Here is a 19,566-nt window from a genome sequence, read left to right as displayed (position 1 = left end):
TAGAGTCTCTACCATGGCAAATCCCACGAACAAGCAAGAAACTCTACGTTTCTTGGGGATAGTGGGATTTTGGAGACTACACATTCCTGGATACAGTCAGATTGTGAAACCTCTGTATGATGTGACTCGAAAGAGGAACAGTTTCCACTGGGGACCTGAACAACAAGCAGCCTTTGACCAGATAAAGCAAGAAGTAGTCCAAGCAGTGGGTCTGGGACCTGTGCGAGATGGTCCAGACATTAAGAACATTTTGTACACGGCTGCAGGTGACAATGGTCCAACCTGGTGCTTGTGGCAAAAAGCTCCAGGTGAGACACGTGGACGACCTCTTGGTTTCTGGAGTCGAGGTTACAGAGGTTCAGAGGCTAATTACACTCCAACAGAGAAAGAGATTCTAGCTGCCTATGAAGGAGTGAAAGCAGCTTCTGAAGTAATTGGAACTGAGTCACAACTTCTCTTAGCTCCCAGATTGCCAGTTTTGAATTGGATGTTCAAAGGCAAAGGTTCCACACCACATCATGCCACAGATTCCACCTGGTCTAAGTGGATGGCCCTGATAACACAGAGAGCTCGAATGGGAAATCTTGAAAGACCTGGTCTGGTGGAGGTGATCTCAAGTTGGCCTGAAGATACCAACTGTGCTAAACCTCCAGAGGAGAGAGTAACTCGTGCTGAGGAAGCTCCTCCTTACAATGACCTTTCTGATGATGAAAAGAAGTATGCTTTGTTCACAGACGGTTCCTGTCGTCTCGTCGGGAACAAGCGAAGGTGGAAGTCTGCCGTGTGGAGTCCAACACGCCGAGTTGCAGAGGCGAAGGATGGAGAAGGAGAATCCAGTCAGTTTGCTGAGGTAAAAGCTGTCCAGCTAGCTCTCGACGTAGCTGAACGTGAGAGATGGCCAAAGCTTTATCTCTACACCGACTCATGGATGGTAGCCAATGCTCTATGGGGTTGGCTAAAGAACTGGAAAAAGAATGGCTGGCAGAGGAAAGGAAAACCCATCTGGGCAGCTGAACTGTGGCAAGACATTGCTGATCGAATCGAGAGAATTCCAGTGAAAGTGAGACACATTGATGCTCACATTCCCAAGAGCAAAGCTACTGAGGAACAGCAGCACAACCATCAGGCAGATCTAGCTGCAAGAGTTTCTCAAGTAGACAAGGACTCTGAACTTGATCTCGACTGGAAACACCGAGGTGAGATATTCTTAGCTCGGTGGGCTCACGATTCGTCAGGACATCAAGGCAGAGATGCAACATACCAATGGGCTCGTGACAGATCCATAGACATTTCCATGGATGCCATCACACAAGTCATCCATGACTGTGACATTTGTGCTGCTATTAAGCAGGCAAAGAGAATTAAGCCCTTGTGGTATGGTGACAGATGGTCCAAATACAGGTATGGTGAAGCTTGGCAGATTGACTACATCACTCTACCACGTTCTCGTTCGGGTAAGCAGTACGTGCTTACTATGGTAGAGGCGAACACTGGATGGCTGGAAACTTACGCAGTCCCACATGCAACTGCACGCAACACCATTCTCGGTCTGGAGAGACAGATCCTGTGGAGACACGGAACTCCAGAGAGGATTGAGTCAGACAACGGAACTCACTTCAAGAACAACCTTGTAAAGAGCTGGGCAAAAGAGCACGGTATTGAGTGGATTTTCCATATTCCTTACTATGCACCAGCTGCAGGGAAGATTGAACGCTACAACGGTTTGTTGAAGACCACTCTCAAAGCCATGGGAGGTGGATCTTTGAAAAACTGGGAGAAACATTTAGCACAAGCAACCTGGCTGGTGAACAGTAGAGGTTCAGTGAACCGAGCTGGACCTGCACATTCTGATCTGCTACAGAAAGTAGAAGGTGATAGAGTTCCTGTTGTTAGGGAAAAGAATCTGTTAGGTAAAACTGTTTGGGTATTTTCGCCCTCAGGAGAGGCTAAACCTGTCCGAGGGGTGGTTTCGGCAGAAGGTCCGGGTCACACTTATTGGGTAATGCAAGAGAATGGTGAAATTCAGTGTATTCCACAAAGAGATTTAACTTTAGCTGAGAGAGTTTAATTTCAGAATGTTGTACAGCTACAGCGCGTCCAAAGGAAAGAGTCCCTGAGGAATCTACGGTGCACGAACCCTGAGAACCCTGAGAGCCCTGAGTCAACTGAGAGTCCCTGAGTCCCTGTTTCCCTTTTTCTTCGCTTCGTCTGCGGAGAGACAAACTGTTTTCCATTTTCTTGATTTTGGATTTTCTTGGACTTCTGAATCATCTACATCTGAGTATAGCCGGAATGGACGATGAACTTAACTTACGAACTGTAAATATTGTTCTGGATTGGATGGACAGTACGAACAGCCAATGAAATTGTTTAGAAAGGGGTGGACTGTGGTCGTTTGAGGCTGTGCCTTTAAGAACAAACACTGCTGGAACACACTGGCTAATGTTTGTGGTACTAGAACCAAAACATTCTGATATTCTAAACGAATTTCATTGGTTGATAAACAAAAATTCAGCTTTAGATTGTGAAGCGGTTGGAAAATTTTTCCTCAGTTCAGTTCGGTTTGGGAGTTGGGGGAGTTTGGTGTTTCAGCCTGTTCTCCCTGCCTGCTTCTTCTGCGAACTGCTGGACTTGGCCTTCAGATAAGCAAACACTAATCCTGCATGGGCTTTTGAAGCTTGCTAACAACTCTTTTCCTTAGTAACTTGCCTTTCTCTCTCTCTAACCCCTTTTTGGGGAAAAAGGGAGGTAAGGGGGGGAGAGAGGGGGTTCCAAAGAGGGGATCCCTCCCTGAGGGAGGGATTTTTGTTGTGTTATTTGTCTTTGCTGTGTATTTCTGTGTATATATTGTAAATACCTGTATATATTGTGTTATATATAACCTGCTTTCCATATATGCTTGTAAATATATAGCTTTTGCTCTTCGACTGAGTTAGCTGTGGTTTCTTACTCTGTGGAGGAGGGAGAGCTAAGCCCTCTCTCTACCTACCACAGCCCCCAAAATTTAGGCATTGTGCCAGGGATGCCTGAAATAAAAGCAGACAGACAGAATGAATTTGGGTAACTTTCAGGTTTTATTGACACAACTGGGCAATGGACAGAGGGGTTCTTACCCCAGGGGGACACAAAGCATTGGGGAAGAATCAGGCAGACTCTGGCAAAGCTCTGCCCAGCTCCAATGGCAGTCCTTGCTGTGCTGACTCAGTACTGTAATTGTTCTCATCATCACTAATTGGTGTTCAGAAAGGCAAGAGGTGTTTGTTGTGGCCAGACCCCCCCCAGCCTCTGAGAAATGCAGGTGAAAAAGAAGTATTTTGGTTCAAACTGCTGAAAAGGCCCTTTCAGGGGGTCACGATTCCCCCAATAGACCCTGGTTGGGTCTATCTCACATCCCCTGCACTGTGGGCTGGTCAACAGTGTGACTATAGCGATGCTTGGTGAGATAGGCGCTGCGACTGAAGCTCTTGCCGCAGTCGGGGCAGGTGAAAGGCCTCTCACCAGTGTGGCTGCGGAGGTGGCAAATGAGAATGCTCCTACGGGTGAAGCTCTTGCCGCACTCAGAACAGGTGAAAGCCTTCTCAGCGGTGTGCAGACGACGGTGCTGGGTGAGGCTAGAGGTGCAGGTGAAGCTCTTGCCGCAGTCAGCACAGATGTATGGTCTCTCACCACTGTGGATGAGTTGATGCTGTCTGAGTCTGGTGCTTGTGGTGAAACTCTTGCTGCACATACCACAGCTGTATGGTTTGTCACCACTGTGGGTGAGTTGGTGCTGGATGAGTCTGGTGCTTATGGTGAAGCTCTTTCCGCACTCAGCACAGGGGAACAACTTCTCTCCGGTGTGGACACGGCGGTGGATGGCGAGGGTGGTGCTGTGGCTAAAGCTCTTGCCGCAGTCCCTGCAGGTGAAGGGCTTCTCGGTAGTGTGCACACTGCGGTGCTGGGTGAGGGAAGACTTTGTAGTGAAACTCTTGCCACAGACAGCGCAGTTGTACAGCTTCTCACCTGTGTGGGTATGGTGATGGAGGGTGAGGGTGGAGCTCTGTCTGAAGCTCTTGCCACAGTCGGCACAGCTGTATGGTTTCTCGCCGCTGTGGATGAGTTGGTGCTGGATGAGTATCGTGCTCGTGGTGAAGCTCTTGCCACACTCAGCACAGGGGAACCCCTCTCCGCTGTGGATGCGGCGGTGGATGGTAAGGTAGTACCTGCGTTTGAAGCTCTTGCCGCAGTCCCTGCAGGTGGACTTCTCAGTGCTGTGCACACTGCGGTGCTGGCTGAGGTTAGCCTTCTGAGAGAAACTCTTGCCGCAGACAGCACAGCCATATGGCTTCTCACCAGTGTGGGTGCGGCGGTGGGTGGTGAGGGTTGAGCTCCGGGTGAAGCTCCGCCCACAGACAGCACAGGTGAACTGTTTGGGTGCAGTGTGGGTAAGGCGGTGCTTCATGAGGCCAGAGTGCCTGCAAAACCTCTTGCCACAGTCAGTGCAGGTGAAAGACTTCTCTCCGGTGTGCACACAACGGTGATGGCTTAGCTTCCCCTTCAGGGTGAAGCTCCTGCCACAGTCGGCACAGCTGTATGGTTTGTCCCCTCTGTGGATGAGTTGATGCTGAAGGAGTCTGGCGCTTGTGGTAAAGCTCTTGCTGCACTCAGCACAGGGGAACAGCTTCTCTCCAGAGTGGGTGCAGCAGTGTCGGATGAGCTGAGAGCCCTGTCTGAACCTCTTGCCACAGTCCCCACAGACAAAGGGCCGGGGGCCAGGCTGGGGGCAGTGGTGCTTCACCGGCTCTGAGCCAGGTGGGAAGCTCTGCCCACACTCAGGGCACTGATTCAGCTGCTTGGGTGGCACTGAGGGACCTGCTCTGGCTTCATTCTCCTCCATACATCCCTTCTCCTCACCCTGGTCACCTTCATCATCATCATTATCCTCCTCTTCATTCTCATAGTCACCATTCTCCTCAGCATCATCATCGTCTTCCATCTCGTCCTCTTTTTCCTTCTCCTCCGCTCCCGTGGGGCTGCACTTGGGCTGCTCCAACTTGATCTCTGGGTGCTGCTTCTCCTCCCAGCTCTTGTCTGGTTCCTTCTGTGAGGCCATACTGCAGAAGGAAGGGGTCACAGCTCTGCAATAGGGAAGATGGTAGCACCTGAGCCCAGGACCTCAAACCCTCATATCCTGCCTGGGTGATGACTGTCCCTGAGTCCCAACACCTCCCAACACCCACCTGGAGAAAAGAATGCAGAGGAGACCTCAAACCTCCACTTTTTGGCACAGTGAGGGCTCAAACCTCTAATACTTGTGCTGAGACCCCAGGTTCCTGTGATCAGTGCCCTGAAGTATGCTGGGGCTTACAAGTGGTCTTGACCCACTTTCCTTGAGGCTGGCAGCACTGGCAGGGTGGTTCCTGGCCCAAGGATGGCTCAGCACTGCCCAGGACCAGGCAGCACAGCTCAGCCTTGCTGGGGGCAGCTCCCAAGCCCAGCAGCACAGCCACAGCACACAGCCAGGGCTGATCAAGATGGGAGGCCTCAACAAGTGCAGACTCAGCTCCCAAGTCCAGCACACAGCCCCCAGCACACAGCTGCAGGCCAGCACCACAACACAGCTGCCTCCACACAGCCTCTCCCAGGCCTTGCCTGCAGCTTCCTCCCACTGCCTGCCCAGGGCTCTGCTGCCTGCAGCTGCATTTGACAGCAGATCTTGCTCTGGACCCAGCTCTCCTCCCTGGCTCTGCCCCCACCACACCTACTCTGTGCTCATCTCTGCCCTGCCCACTCCCCAAGAGAAGATCAGAGCAGCCCTCAGGACACAAAGGGAGCTTCATAATCTCTGGAGATGCAGCAAAGAGGGAAGGGATTTGGGCAGCTTCTTGCTAAACCTCTTCAGCCCTCACTGGGATGCGGGAGGAGTCTCTGCCTCCTGCCCAAACCTCACACCTCCAGCACCCTTCACACACCTGCAGCCCAAAGACACTCACTGGAAAGGGTTTGGCTTCCTTCTCTCCCTGACCATTTCTCTCAGCTGGCTCTTTGCAGCTCTCCTGGAGCTGCCACTCCACAGCCCCAAGAGAAAATGAGGTTGGATGGGAGGGCACAGTGCCCAGGGGCTGCTGTTCATCTCCCAGCTGACACATGCAGAGCTGCAGCACAATTCACTCCTTTCACCTCCTGAAATGCTGCCAGATTCTGCCATTTCCTGCACACACATTTGCCACCTGGGCCCTGGATCCTCTCCCCTTCCTGGGGGGACAAGGCCTAATTCCTGCCTGAGCACACCTAGGCCCTTCCCTCATTCCCAGCCCATCCATGGCCCTGCTGCCTTGGCTGTCCCCTGGCCCTGTGTCCCCCTCCTCCACTGCCACTGCAGCTGGAAGGGTGGAGTGGGAAATGCTGTGGCTGAGGAAGCCTCTAAGGAACTGGGCTGGGGTCGGGTTGTAGTGAGTGTGCCAGATCTCAGCCTGAGCCCCAGGCACAAGGGTTTGCCCCACCCCCCAGCAGTCCCACACTTAACCCCTGATGCTCCTGCCCACGCAGTCTCTCTAGCAGCTGTCACCACATGCGGGAAAGTAGGGCAGGAGGAGTTCAGCAGCAGTGGCCTCCTGAGCTGGGCAATAGGGTCAGGGAGCAGTGCGATGCCCTGGAAATCCATGAGGAGTTAGTTGGGGACCTGCTGAGCCACTTGGACACTCACAAGTCCATAGGACCAGATGGGATCCATCCTAGGGTGCTGAGAGAGCTGGCAGACGAGCTGGCCATTTTCCTCCAGTCCTGGCTCACTGGAGAGGTCCCAGGTGACTGAAACTGGCCAATGTGGTCCCCATCCACAAGAAGGGACAGATGGAGGAACCTGGAAACTCCAGGCCTAGCAGCCTGACCTCAGTGCCAGGGAAAGTGATGGAGCAGATTATCCTGGGGGCAATAACTGCGCACCTGAAGGATGGCCAAGGGATCAGACCCAGCCAGCATGGATTTAGGAAGGGCAGGTCCTGCCTCTCCAACCTGATCTCCTTCCATGCCCAGTGACTGCCTGGTGGTTGTGGGGCAGGCTGTGGATGTAGTCTGCCTGGACCTCAGCAAGGCCTTTGACACCATCCCCCACAGCAAACTCCTGGCCAAGCTGTCAGCCCCTGGCTTGGGCAGCAGCTCTCTGTGCTGGGTTAGGAACAGGCTGGAGGCTGAGCCCAGAGAGTGATGGTGAATGGAGCCACATCCAGCTGGTAGCCAGGCACCAGTGGTGTGCCCCAGGGATCAGTGCTGGGCCCCAGCCTGATCAATATCTTTATTGATGATCTGGAGGAGGGGATTGAGTCCATCATCAGCAAATTTGCAGCTGACAGCCAGCTGGGGGCAGGAGTTGATCTGTCAGAGGGCAGGAGATCTCTGCAGAGGGACCTTGCCAGGCTGGGCAGATGGGCAGAGGCCAAGGGCAGGAGATTGAACACAGCCCAGTGCCAGGGGCTGCACTTTGGCCACAGCAACCCCAGGCAGTGCCACAGGCTGGGGGCAGAGGGGCTGAGAGCAGCCAGGCAGAGAGGGACCTGGGGGTGCTGGTTGACAGAAGCTGAACATGAGCCAGCAGTGTGCCCAGGTGGCCAAGAAGGCCAAGGGCATCCTGGCCTGCATCAGGAACAGTGTGGCCAGCAGGAGCAGGGAGCTCATCCTGCCCTGTGCTCAGCACTGCTGAGGCTACACCTTGAGTCCTGTGTCCAGTTCTGGGCTCCTCAGTTTAGGAAGGACATTGAGACACTTGAAGGTGTCCAGAGAAGGGCAACAGAGCTGGGGAGAGGCCTTGAGCACAGCCCTGTGAGGAGTGGCTGAGGGAGCTGGGATTGTTTAGCCTGGAGGCTCAGGGGAGACCTCATTGCTCTCTACAACTACCTGAAAGGTGGCTGTAACCAGGAGGGAGTTGGTCTCCCCTCTCAAGCAACCAGCACCAGAACAAGAGGACACAGTCTCAATCTGCACCAGGGGAAGTTTAGGCTGGAGGTGAGGAGAAAGCTCTTCACTGAGAGTCATTCACCATTGGAATGTGCTGTCCAGGGATGTGGTGGAGTCACCATCCCTGGAGGTGTTCAAGAGTTCTGGTTGTGGCACTTGGTGCCATGGGTTAGTCATGAGGTCTGTGGTGACAGGTTGGACTTGATGATCTTTGAGGTCTCTTCTAACCTTGGTGATTCTGTGATACTGTGAAAAGGAGGCAAAAATCATCTCCCCAGCAGGGATGGTGAGGAAGGCACGTCGGCAGGGCCCAGCACCTCGCAGAACCCAGCGGCGGATGAGGCTGACTCAGACCAGGAAACAATAACTGCTACATCTCCGCCCAGAAAGGAATTAAGGCAAACTCATCTGGGTTACACACAGAAGGAGGGTGAGGCAATCCTAAGCTGGGCCCTGAGCTGTTGGGACGAGGGGGTGGACAGGAAGGGTTCACAAGGGTAAGGAACAAGGATGGATGGGGAAAGTACATGTACAAAACCAGTCCCTGGGAATCCTTTGAAGAGGCGTGGATGTAGCAGGGATGAGGACAAGGCCTGAGCATGTGGCAGAGAAGCAGGAAGCCAGCAGCAGTCCTCTCGTCCGGGCAAGGCAGGAGCCAAAGAGAGAGAAATGGCTGCAGTCTTCCTTTTCATAGGCTTGCTGGACAGGGAGCGGGAGTGGAACAGACTAACTCAGTTCCCCAGAGAGGAACCTGGACCCACTCTGAAGGGGAAGGGGGAAAGGAGGCATCGCTCCCCTTTCTCAGTTCAGACATGGAGGCCTTCATCTCTTTGACAATGTCTTTAGCCATAGTTTCTATGGCTGAGATCAGGGGTTTCTGATTTACACTGTCCTTATATTCCCTTAAGTCATTGGCAAACTCACAGTTTCAGCACTTCCATCCTGCCCACTCAAGAGTATCCCTCCTAATGTGGGAGCATGTTTGTGAGGGGCACCCTGGGTGAGTTTCCTTACGAAGGGCTGTCTCATGGGCACCTCATCTGGGTCCCAGGGGAGCTGGCCATCCCAATAAATTATTTCCAGCACAGCCATCTGTCTCAGATACCCAATGCCCTGTTCCATAGCTGTCCATCTAGCTGGGGCCCAGGGCAGGTCATCCCTTGAGCTCTTGATGGCATTGAGGATCCGGGCCCAGAGAGTGTGTGTGCCATTGAGTCTGGGTAACTCTTTGTCCAGGCTGGCATCACGAGTCAGGGAGCCTAAAAGCTTCACCTCCCTCTTACCCAGGTCCACCACAAAGTATCATCTATCTCAGTTCATCCCCACAAGGCCTGCACCCACTCTCTACAAAGGAACAGCACAGCCTCTCCAGCCTCCTTTGCCCTTCCTCTCTGCTCCCAGCAACATCTTCTGGGATCTCTCTCTGCAGAGAAGCTTTGAGGCCTTGGCAGTGCTGCCAACTGCAGCCTGGCTCCCCTGGGAGCTGCCTACCAGCAGCTGTAACTGCAGCTCTTGAGGATGGGGGAGGAGGGGCAGAGAGGCATGGGGGAGGGGGAAGGCATTTGGGGCCTGGGGCTCTGGCCTGGTTTGGTGGAGCTCTGGAGGCAGCTTTGGCCTAGGGAGGTTGCTTGGGTCCCGTGGCCCAGGCGCACTATGGATTGTTGTGGGGTTGATGCTTTGCACTGTAGGATGCAGCTCTGAACAGCACAGCCATGGGAACTGCCCAATTCCATCCAACCCTCTGGGCACAGCTTGGCAGCAACTCCTTTGACAAGGCTCAAAGAGAGCCTCTCTGCATCCTGAAACCTAAGGCAACCTCCTGCAGAACAAGCTGGAGCAGCTCAAGGGGACAAGCTGCAGAGGGGGCCCAGGGCTGAGCTTCACCAAGAGCAATGGCAGGGTCCTGCCCCTGGGCTGGCACAATCCTCACAAGCAGCACAGGCTGGGGGAGGAGGGGATAGGAAGCAGCCCTGCACAAAAGGACTGGGGGGTGCTGCTGGACAAGAAGCTGCACAGGAACAGACAGGGGGAGCCTGCAGCCCACAAGGCCAAGGGCAGCCTGGGCTGCACCAACAGCAGCAGGGCCAGAGATGGACAGAGGCCATCCTGGCACTTGGCTCTGCTCAGACTTCCCCTGCAGCACTGCAGCCAGCTCTGGAGCCCTCAACACAGGAAGGACAGGGACCTGATGGAGAGGGCCCAGAGGAGGGACACAAAAATGAGCAGGGGCTTGCAGCAGCTCTGCTACCAGGACAGGCTGAGGGAGCTGGGGGTGTTCAGCCTGCAGAGAAGAGAAGGCTCTGGGGAGACCTAAGCGTGACCTCCTGGTACCTGAAGGGGGCTACAGAAAGGCTGCAGAGGGACTCTTTGCAAAGCCTGCAGGGACAGCACCAGAGGCAATGGCTTCAAACCAGAGCAGAGCAGATTGAGAGTGGAGGGGAGGAACAAGTTCTGTACCAGGAGGCTGCTGGAACACTGCAACAGATTGCCCAGGGAGGGCCTTGAGGTCCCAGCCCTGCAGAGGTTCAAGCTCAGGCTGGACAGGGCTCTGGGCAGCCTGAGCTAGTGCAGGATGTCCCTGCTGACTGCAGAGGGGCTTGGACTGCATCACCTTTGCAGCTCCCTGCCAACCCAAACCACTCCAGGATTCGAGGAGTCTAAGGGCAGCCTCCAGGGAGAGCAGGAAAAAGATGAGGCAGAGGAGGACAAGGAACAGGACAAGGAGGAGGAGAACCAAAATCCCTTCCCAACTCCTCCAAACCTCTGCCACATTCCTGGAAAGCTCTTCCAGCTCTGCAGTGTTCATTCTGCAGAGAGCTGAGGGAGTTTCTAGGCTCAGGGATGTGTTGCACACTCTGCACCAATGCTCCAGAAGCTTTCCAAGTGCCCTCCAAACCAGCAGCACAGCTCTGCTGGCACACAATGCCAGGCTGCAAGGGACCCCAAGGCTCAGCTGCTCCAACCTTGCCAGCTGACAGTGGGCTTGAAAGGAGCTGGCCCAGCCCCCTGCCTAGCTGAGCCTTCCACCTCTGCCCTGCAGGGGAATCCACCACTGCCCTGGGGAGATGATTCCAAGGGCTGACTGGGAGGGAAAAGCTTTTGCCTCTGCAGGGCACTGTTCCACTTCAGCTCAACTCTTGCAGCTCAGAGCCAGTCCCCAAGATCAAGAACCAACTCCCAAGCCCAGAGCCTGACCCCCGAGCTCAAGAACCAGCAACTAAGGTCAGAACCACTTCCCAAGTTCAAGAACCAAGCCCAAAGCTCAGTGCCAGCCCCCAAGCTCACACTCAAATCTAACATGCAGATGCAGCTCCTGGGCTCAGAGCCAGCAGCTAAGCTCAGAACCACTTCCCAAGCTTGACAGCCAGACCCCAAGCTCAGCACCAGCCCCTGAGCTTGAGAACCAGCAACTAAGGTCAGAAACCCTTCCCAAGTTCAGAGCCAGCTCCCAAGCTCAGTGCCACCAGCTATGGTCACAACCATTTCCCAAGCTCAAGAACCAGAATCTGAGCTCAGTGGCAGCCCCAGAGATTAAGAACCAGCCCCCAAGCCCAGAGCCAGCCCCCAAGCCCAAGAAGCAGCCCTGAGCTCAGGGAACAAGCTCCTGAGCTCAGACCCAAACCACAAGCCCAGAACTACTTCCTGAGCTCAGAGCCAGCCCTTGAGCTCTAGAACCAGCAACCAAAGTCAGAACTACTTCCTGAGCTCAGAGCCAGCCCTTGAGCTCTAGAACCAGCAACCAAAGTCAGAACTACTTCCCAAGCTCAAGAACCCCCAAGCCCAGAACCACTTCCGGAGCTCAGAGGCAGTGCCCAAGCCCAGAGCCTGACCCCCAAGCCCAGGAACCAGCAACTAAGGTCAGAACCAACCCCCAAGCTCAGAACGAATTTCATACATAGAATACATACATAGAATAAACCAGGTTGGAAGAGACCTTCAAGATCATCGCGTCCAACCCATCAACCGATCCAACACCACCCAAGCAACTAACCCACGGCACCAAGCACCCCGTCAAGTCTTCTCCTAAAAACCTCCAGTGATGGTGACGCCACCACCTCCCCAGGCAGCCCATTCCAATGGGCAATCACTCTTTCTGTATAGAACTTTTTTCTAACATCCAGCCTGAACCTCCCCTGGCGCAGCCTGAGACTGTGTCCTCTTGTTCTGGTACTGCTTGCCTGGGAGAAGAGACCAACATCCGTCTGTTTACAGCCTCCTTAGCTTAAGAACCACTTCCCAATCCCAGAGCCAGCCCTCAAGCCCAGCACCAGCCTGCGAGCTCAAGAGCCAGCAACTAAGGTCAGAAACACTTCCCAGCTCCAGAACTAGCCCCTGAGCTCAGTGCCAGGCCCTGAGCCCAGAGCCTGACCCTTGAGCTCAAGAAGCAGCCCCCAAGCTCAGAGCCAGCTCCTAAGCTCAAGAACCAGCAACTAAGCTCAGATCCACTTCCCAAGCTCAGAGCCAGCCCCTGAGATTCACAGCCAGCAACTAATGTCAGAACCACTTCCCAAGCTCAAAAAAGCAGCCCCCAAGCTCAAGACCCAGCCCCTGAGCCCAGAGCCAGCCCTGAACTCAACAACAAGCTCCTGAGCTCAGACCCAGACACTGAGCCCAGAACCACTTCCTGAGCTCAGAGCCAACCTTGAGCTCTAGAACCAGCAACTAAGGTCAGAAGGGCTCCAGGGATTGCACAGCCCAGGCTGCCACTCTCCTCCTGCACAAGGAAAGCTTGACTTGGCCACAAGAGGCCAAACACTTCCCCACACCAATCCCGGCACACCACTTGACTTTCAGCCTCCTTCAAGCCCTTGGCTGGCAGCAGGACTTGCAGAACACTGCAATTGCTTTGCTCACTTGCAGCAATACATAGAATACATAGAATAAACCAGGTTGGAAGAGACCTTCAAGATCATCGCGTCCAACCCATCAACCAATCAAACACCACCCAAACAACTAACCCACGGCACCAAGCACCCCATCAAGTCTCCTCCTGAAAACCTCCAGTGATGGCGACTCCACCACCTCCCCAGGCAGCCCATTCCAATGGGCAATCACTCTTTCTGTATAGAACTATTTCTTAACATCTAGCCTGAACCTCTCCTGGCGCAGCCTGAGACTGTGTCCTCTTGTTCTGGTACTGGCTGCCTGGGAGAAGAGACCAACATCCGTCTCTCTACAACCTCCCTTCAGGTAGTTGTAGAGAGTAATAAGGTCACCCCTGAGTCTCCTCTTCTCCAGGCTAAGCAACCCCAGCTCCCTCTGCCTCTCCTCGTAGGGCTTGTGTTCCAAACCCCTCACCAACTTTGTTGCTCTTCTCTGGACTCATTCCAGCAAGTCAACCTCCTTCCTAAACTGAGGGGCCCAGAACTGGACACAGTACTGGAGGTGTGGCCTAACCAGTGCAGTGTACAGGGGCAGAATGACCTCCCTGCTCCTGCTGGCCACACTGTTCCTGATGCAGGCCAGGATGCCATTGGCCCTCTTAGCTGCCTGGGCACACTGCAGGCTCATGTTCAGTCTACCGTCAACCAGCACGACTAGGTCCCTCTCAGCCTGACTGCTCTCCAGCCACTCTGACCCCAGCCTGTAGCTCTGCATGGGGTTGTTGTGGCCAATGTGCAGAACCCAGCACTTGGATGTGTTCAATCTCATGCCGTTGGACTCTGCCCATCTGCCCAGCCTGTCGAGGTCCCTCTGCAGAGCCTCTCCACCCTCCAGTAGATCAACTCCTGCCCCCAGCTTGGTGTCGTCAGCAAATTTACTGATGATGGACTCAATGTCCTCATCCAGATCATCAATAAAGATGTTAAAGAGCATGGGGACCAGTACTGATCCCTGGGGTACACCACTAGTGACTGGCTGCCAGCTGGATGTGGCACCATTCATCACCACTCTCTGGGCTCGGCCCTCCAGCCAGTTCCTAACCCATCGCAGTGTGCTCCCATCCAAGCCATGGGCTGACAGCTTGGCCAGGAGTTTGCTATGGGGAACGGTGTCAAAGGCCTTGCTGAGGTCCAGGTAGACTACATCCACAGGCCTCCCCACATCCACCAGGCGGGTCACCTGATCATAGAAGGAGATCAGGTTGGTCAGGCAGGACCTGCCCTTCCTAAACCCATGCTGGCTGGGCCTGATCCCTTGGCCATCCTCTAAGTGTTGTGTGATTGCACTCAGGATGACCTGTTCCATAATCTTTCCTGGCACTGAGGTCAGGCTGACAGGCCTGTAATTCCCTGGCTCATCCAACCGGCCCTTCTTGTGGATGGGTACCACGTTGGCCAGCTTCCAGTCAGCTGGGATGTCTCCAGTGAGCCAGGACTGATGAAAAATCATGGAGAGTGGCTTGGCCAGCTCATCTGCCAGCTCTCTCAGCACCCTAGGATGGATCCCATCTGGTCCCATGGACTTGTGGGGGTCTAAGCTGCTGAGGAGAGCTCCTATCACTTGCTCATGGAACACAGGGAAACTATGCAGCTCCCTGGCTCCTTCTGCCAGCTCTGCAGGCCAGCTGTCTGGTAGACGTTCTTTCCAGCTAGTAAAAACTGAGGTAAAGAAGGTGTTAAGTACCTCTGCCTTTTCCTCATCCTGTGTTACAACATTTCCCTCCATGTCAGCCAAGGAGTGGAGGTTGTCCCTGCCCTTCCTCTTGCTATTAATATATTTATAGAAGGACTTTTTGTTGTCCTTCACATCAGAGGCCAGTTTAAGTTCCAAATGTGCTTTTGCCTCCCTAATTTTCCTCCTACATGCCCTAGCAACCTCTTTAAACATTCCATGGGTTGCCTCACCTTTCTTCCAAAGATTATACACCCTCTTTTTTTCCCTTAGTTCTGTTAAAAGTTCATTACACAACCAGGCTGGCCGTCTGCCCCGGCGGCTCCTCTTCCGGCACACTGGCACAGCCTGCTCCTGAGCCTTCATCAGTTCTTTCTTGAAGCAGGTCCAGCCCTCCTGGGCCCCTTTATTTTTAAGGGCTTTCTCCCAAGGAACCCTCTGAATTAGTTCCTTGAGCAACCTGAAGTCCGCCCTCCGGAAGTCCAGAGCGGAGGTCTTGCTGCCCCTCTTAGTGGGATATACAGACATAGAATACATAGAATACATAGAATAAACCAGGTTGGAAGAGACCTTCAAGATCATCGCGTCCAACCCATCACCAATCCAACACCGCCCAAGCAACTAACCCACAGCACCAAGCACCCTGTCAAGTCTTCTCCTAAAAACCTCCAGTGATGGCGACTCCACCACCTCCCCAGGCAGCCCATTCCAATGTGCAATCACTCTCTCTGTATAGAACTTTTTTCTAACATCCAGCCTGAACCTCCCCTGGCGCAGCCTGAGACTGTGTCCTCTTGTTCTGGTACTGCTTGCCTGGGAGAAGAGACCAACATCTGTCTGTCTACAACCTCCCTTCAGATAGTTGTAGAGAGTAATAAGGTCACCCCTGAGTCTCCTCTTCTCCAGGCTAAGCAACCCCAGCTCCCTCAGCCTCTCCTCGTAGGGCTTATGTTCCAAACCCCTCACCAACTTTGTTGCTCTTCTCTGGACTCGTTCCAGCAAGTCAACATCCTTCCTAAACTGAGGGGCCCAGAACTGGACACAGTACTCGAGGTGCGGCCTAACCAGTGCAGTGTACAGGGGCAGAATGACCTCCCTGCTCCTGCTGGCCACACTGTTCCTGATGCAGGCCAGGATGCCATTGGCCCTCTTAGCTGCCTGGGCACACTGCAGGCTCATGTTCAGTCTACCGTCGACCAGCACCCCCAGGTCCCTCTCAGCCTGACTGCTCTCCAGCCACTCTGACCCCAGCCTGTAGCTCTGCATGGGGTTGCTGTGGCCAATGTGCAGAACCCGGCACTTGGATGTGTTAAATCTCATGCCGTTGGACTCTGCCCAACTGCCCAGCCTGTCGAGGTCCCTCTGCAGAGCCTCTCTACCCTCCAGCAGATCAACTCCTGCGCCCAGCTTGGTGTCGTCAGCAAATTTACTGATGATGGACTCGATGCCCTCGTCCAGATCATCAATAAAGATGTTAAAGAGCATGGGGCCCAGCACTGATCCCTGGGGCACACCACTGGTGACTGGCTGCCAGCTGGATGTGGCACCATTCACTACCACTCTCTGGGCTCGGCCCTCCAGCCAGTTCCTAACCCATCGCAGTGTGCTCCCATCCAAGCCATGGGCTGACAGCTTGGCCAGGAGTTTGCTATGGGGAACGGTGTCAAAGGCCTTGCTGAGGTCCAGGTAGACTACATCCACAGGCCTCCCCACATCCACCAGGCGGGTCACCTGATCATAGAAGGAGATCAGGTTGGTCAGGCAGGACCTGCCCTTCCTAAACCCATGCTGGCTGGGCCTGATCCCTTGGCCATCCTCTAAGTGTTGTGTGATTGCACTCAGGATGACCTGCTCCATAATCTTTCCTGGTACTGAGGTCAGGCTGACAGGCCTGTAATTCCCTGGCTCATCCAACCGGCCCTTCTTGTGGATGGGTACCACGTTGGCCAGCTTCCAGTCAGCTGGGATCTCTCCAGTGAGCCAGGACTGATGAAAAATAATGGAGAGTGGTTTGGCCAGCTCATCTGCCAGCTCTCTCAGCACCCTAGGATGGATCCCATCTGGTCCCATGGACTTGTGGGGGTCCAAGCTGCTGAGGAGAGCTCCTATCACTTGCTCATGGAACAAAGGGAAACCATGCAGCTCCCTGGCTCCCTCTGCCAGTTCTGCAGGCCAGCTGTCTGGTAGACGTTCTTTCCAGCTAGTAAAAACTGAGGTAAAGAAGGTGTTAAGTACCTCTGCCTTTTCCTCATCCTGTGTTACAACATTTCCTTCTATGTCAACCAAGGAGTGGAGGTTGTCCCTGCCCTTCCTCTTGCTATTAATATATTTATAGAAGGACTTTTTGTTGTCCTTCACATCAGAGGCCAGTTTAAGTTCCAAATATGCTTTTGCCTCCCTAATTTTCCTCCTACATGCCCTAGCAACCTCTTTAAACATTCCATGGGTTGCCTCACCTTTCTTCCAAAGATGATACACCCTCTTTTTTTCCCTTAGTTCAATTAAAAGTTCATTACACAGCCAGGCTGGCCGTCTGCCCCGGCGGCTCCTCTTCCGGCACATTGGCACAGCCTGCTCCTGAGCCTTCATCAGCTCTTTCTTGAAGCAGGTCCAGCCCTCCTGGACCCCTTTATTTTTAAGGGCTTTCTCCCAAGGAACCCTCTGAATTGTTTCCTTGAGCAACCTGAAGTCCGCCCTCCGGAAGTCCAGAGTGGAGGTCTTCTTGCTGGCCCTCTTAGCTTGACTGAATACTGAAAATTCTATTATTTCATGGTCACTGGCCCCTAAACAGCCTCCGACCACCACATCACCCACCAGCCCTTCCCTGTTGGTGAAGAGGAGGTCAAGCAAAGCCTTGCCCCTGGTAGGCTCACGCAGCACCTGGGATAAGAAGCTGTCCTCCATGCAGTCTAAGAACCTCCTAGACTGCCTCCTCTCTGCTGTGTTGAGATCCCAGCAGATGTCAGGCAGGTTGAAGTCGCCCATAAGGACAAGGTCAGGAGATCTTGAGACAGCCTTAAGCTGTCTATAGAATGCTTCATCGACATCATCCTCCTGGTTGGGTGGTCTATAACAGACTCCAACCAGGATGTCTGCCCTACCGGTCTTCCCTCTAATTCTTGCCCACAAGCATTCAACCTGATTGTCCCTAATCTCTAGCTCAATGGCATCTAGTGCCTCCCTGATGTACATGGCCACCCCTCCACCCCTTCTTCCTTGTCTATCTCTCCTGAAAAGCCTGTAGCCATCAATTGCAGCACTCCAGTCATGTGAGCTATCCCACCACGTCTCCGTGATGGCAACTACGTCATAACTTTCCTGCTGCAACAAGGCTTCCAGCTCCTCTTGTTTGTTTCCCATGCTTCGTGCATTAGTGTACATGCACCTCAGCTGGGCTGCTGGTTTGGCCTCTGACCCTAGCTTACTGCCCCCAGACTCTTGCCTGAGGGGACTAGTTTCAGCCCCTCCCCCCTTCGAAACTAGTTTAAAGCCCTGTCGATGAGAGCTGCCAGTTCCCTCCCCAGAATCTTTTTACCTTTGGGGGACAGGCCATTCTCATATACTGTGACCTTTCCCCTTCTTTGGGACAGATGTACTCCATCTGTTGCCAGGTGGCCTGGTGCAGTAGAAATTTTACCAAGATCAAAAAACCCAAAATTCTTTTGTCTGCACCAGCCTCTAAGCCACTTGTTGATTATGGCTGCTGTCCTGTTCCTTGTGGTATTCCCTCCTGCAACTAAGGGTATTGAGGAAAAAATTATTTGAGCACCTGTCCCCTCAACCAGATCTCCCAGGGCCCTGAAATCATTTTTGATAGCCCTGGGAGTTCTGACTACAACATCATCATTCCCTATCTTAGTTTGACCAAATACCGAAAATTCAATTATTTTGTGGTTTGGGTTGTCAGGGAGCTGCAAAGGTGATGCAGTCCAAGCCCCTCTGCAGTCAGCAGGGACATCCTGCACTAGCTCAGGTTGCCCAGAGCCCTCTTAGGTCTCCCCAGAGCCTTCTCTTCTCCTCTGCAGGCTGAACACCCCCAGCTCCCTCATCCTGTCCTGGTAGCAGAGCTGCTCCAAGCCCCTGATCATTTTTGTGTCCCTCCTCTGGGCCCTCTCCATCAGGTCCCTGTCATTCCTGTGTTGAGGGCTCCAGAGCTGGCTGCAGTGCTGCAGGTGAAGCCTCAGCAGAGCAGAGCCAAGTGCCAGGATGGCCTCTGTCCATCTCTGGCCCTGCTGCTGTTGGTGCAGCCCAGGCTGCCCTTGGCCTTGTGGGCTGCAGGCTCCCCCTGTCTGTTCCTGTGCAGCTTCTTGTCCAGCAGCACCCCCCAGTCCTTTTGTGCAGGGCTGCTTCCTATCCCCTCCTCCCCCAGCCTGTGCTGCTTGTGAGGATTGTGCCAGGCCAGGGGCAGGACCCTGCCCTTGCTCTTGTTGAAGCTCAGGAGGTTGCCCTGGGCCCCCCCTGCAGCTTGTCCCCTTGAGCTCCTCCAACTTGTTCTGCAGGGGATTGCCTTAGGTTTCAGAGCCAGAGAGGCTCTCTTTGAGCCTTGTCAAAGGAGTTGCTGCCAAGCTGTGCCCAGAGGGTTGGATGGAATTGGGCAGTTTCCATGGCTGTGCTGTTCAGAGCTGCATCCTACAGTGCAAAGCATCAACCCCACAACAATCCATAGTGTGCCTGGGCCACGGGACCCAAGCAACCTGCCTAGGCCAAAGCTGCCTCCAGAGCTCCACCAAACCAGGCCAGAGCCCCAGGCCCCAAATGCCTTCCCCCTCCCCCATGCCTCTCTGCCCCTCCTCCCCCATCCCCAAGAGCTGCAGTTACAGATGCTGATAGGCAGCTCCCAGGTGAGCCAGGCCGCTCCAGGCCGCAGTTGGCAGCACTGCCAAGGCCTCAAAGCTCCTCTGCAGAGAGAGATCCCAGAAGATGTTGCTGGGAGCAGAGAGGAAGGGCAAAGGAGGCTGGAGAGCTTGTGCTCTTCCTTTGTAGAGAGTGGGTGCAGGCCTTGTGGGAATGAACTGAGATAGATGACACTTTCTGGTGGACCTGGGTAAGAGGCAGGCAAAGCTTTTAGGCTCCCTGACT

The 19,566-nt window shown here is 54.0% G+C and overlaps 1 protein-coding gene across 1 annotated transcript in view; it reads right to left on the bottom strand.

The window, feature by feature from the left end:
- Positions 1–19,566, bottom strand: part of LOC128899796 (zinc finger protein 850-like) — a gene marked incomplete at its 3' end in the record, with an annotated part of 129,452 nt that overhangs the window by 37,774 nt on the left and 72,112 nt on the right. Inside the window, exon 2 of the mRNA XM_054179497.1 lies at positions 3,434–4,703. Coding sequence (XP_054035472.1) covers positions 3,434–4,703 — 1,270 coding nt within the window. The remainder of the gene's footprint in view (positions 1–3,433; positions 4,704–19,566) is intronic.

Source organism: Dryobates pubescens, unplaced genomic scaffold (assembly GCF_014839835.1).
Source record: "Dryobates pubescens isolate bDryPub1 unplaced genomic scaffold, bDryPub1.pri scaffold_67_arrow_ctg1, whole genome shotgun sequence".
In the NCBI taxonomy this organism is placed as follows: Eukaryota; Metazoa; Chordata; class Aves; order Piciformes; family Picidae; genus Dryobates; species Dryobates pubescens.
This window is presented reverse-complemented; position numbering and strand designations above follow the sequence as displayed.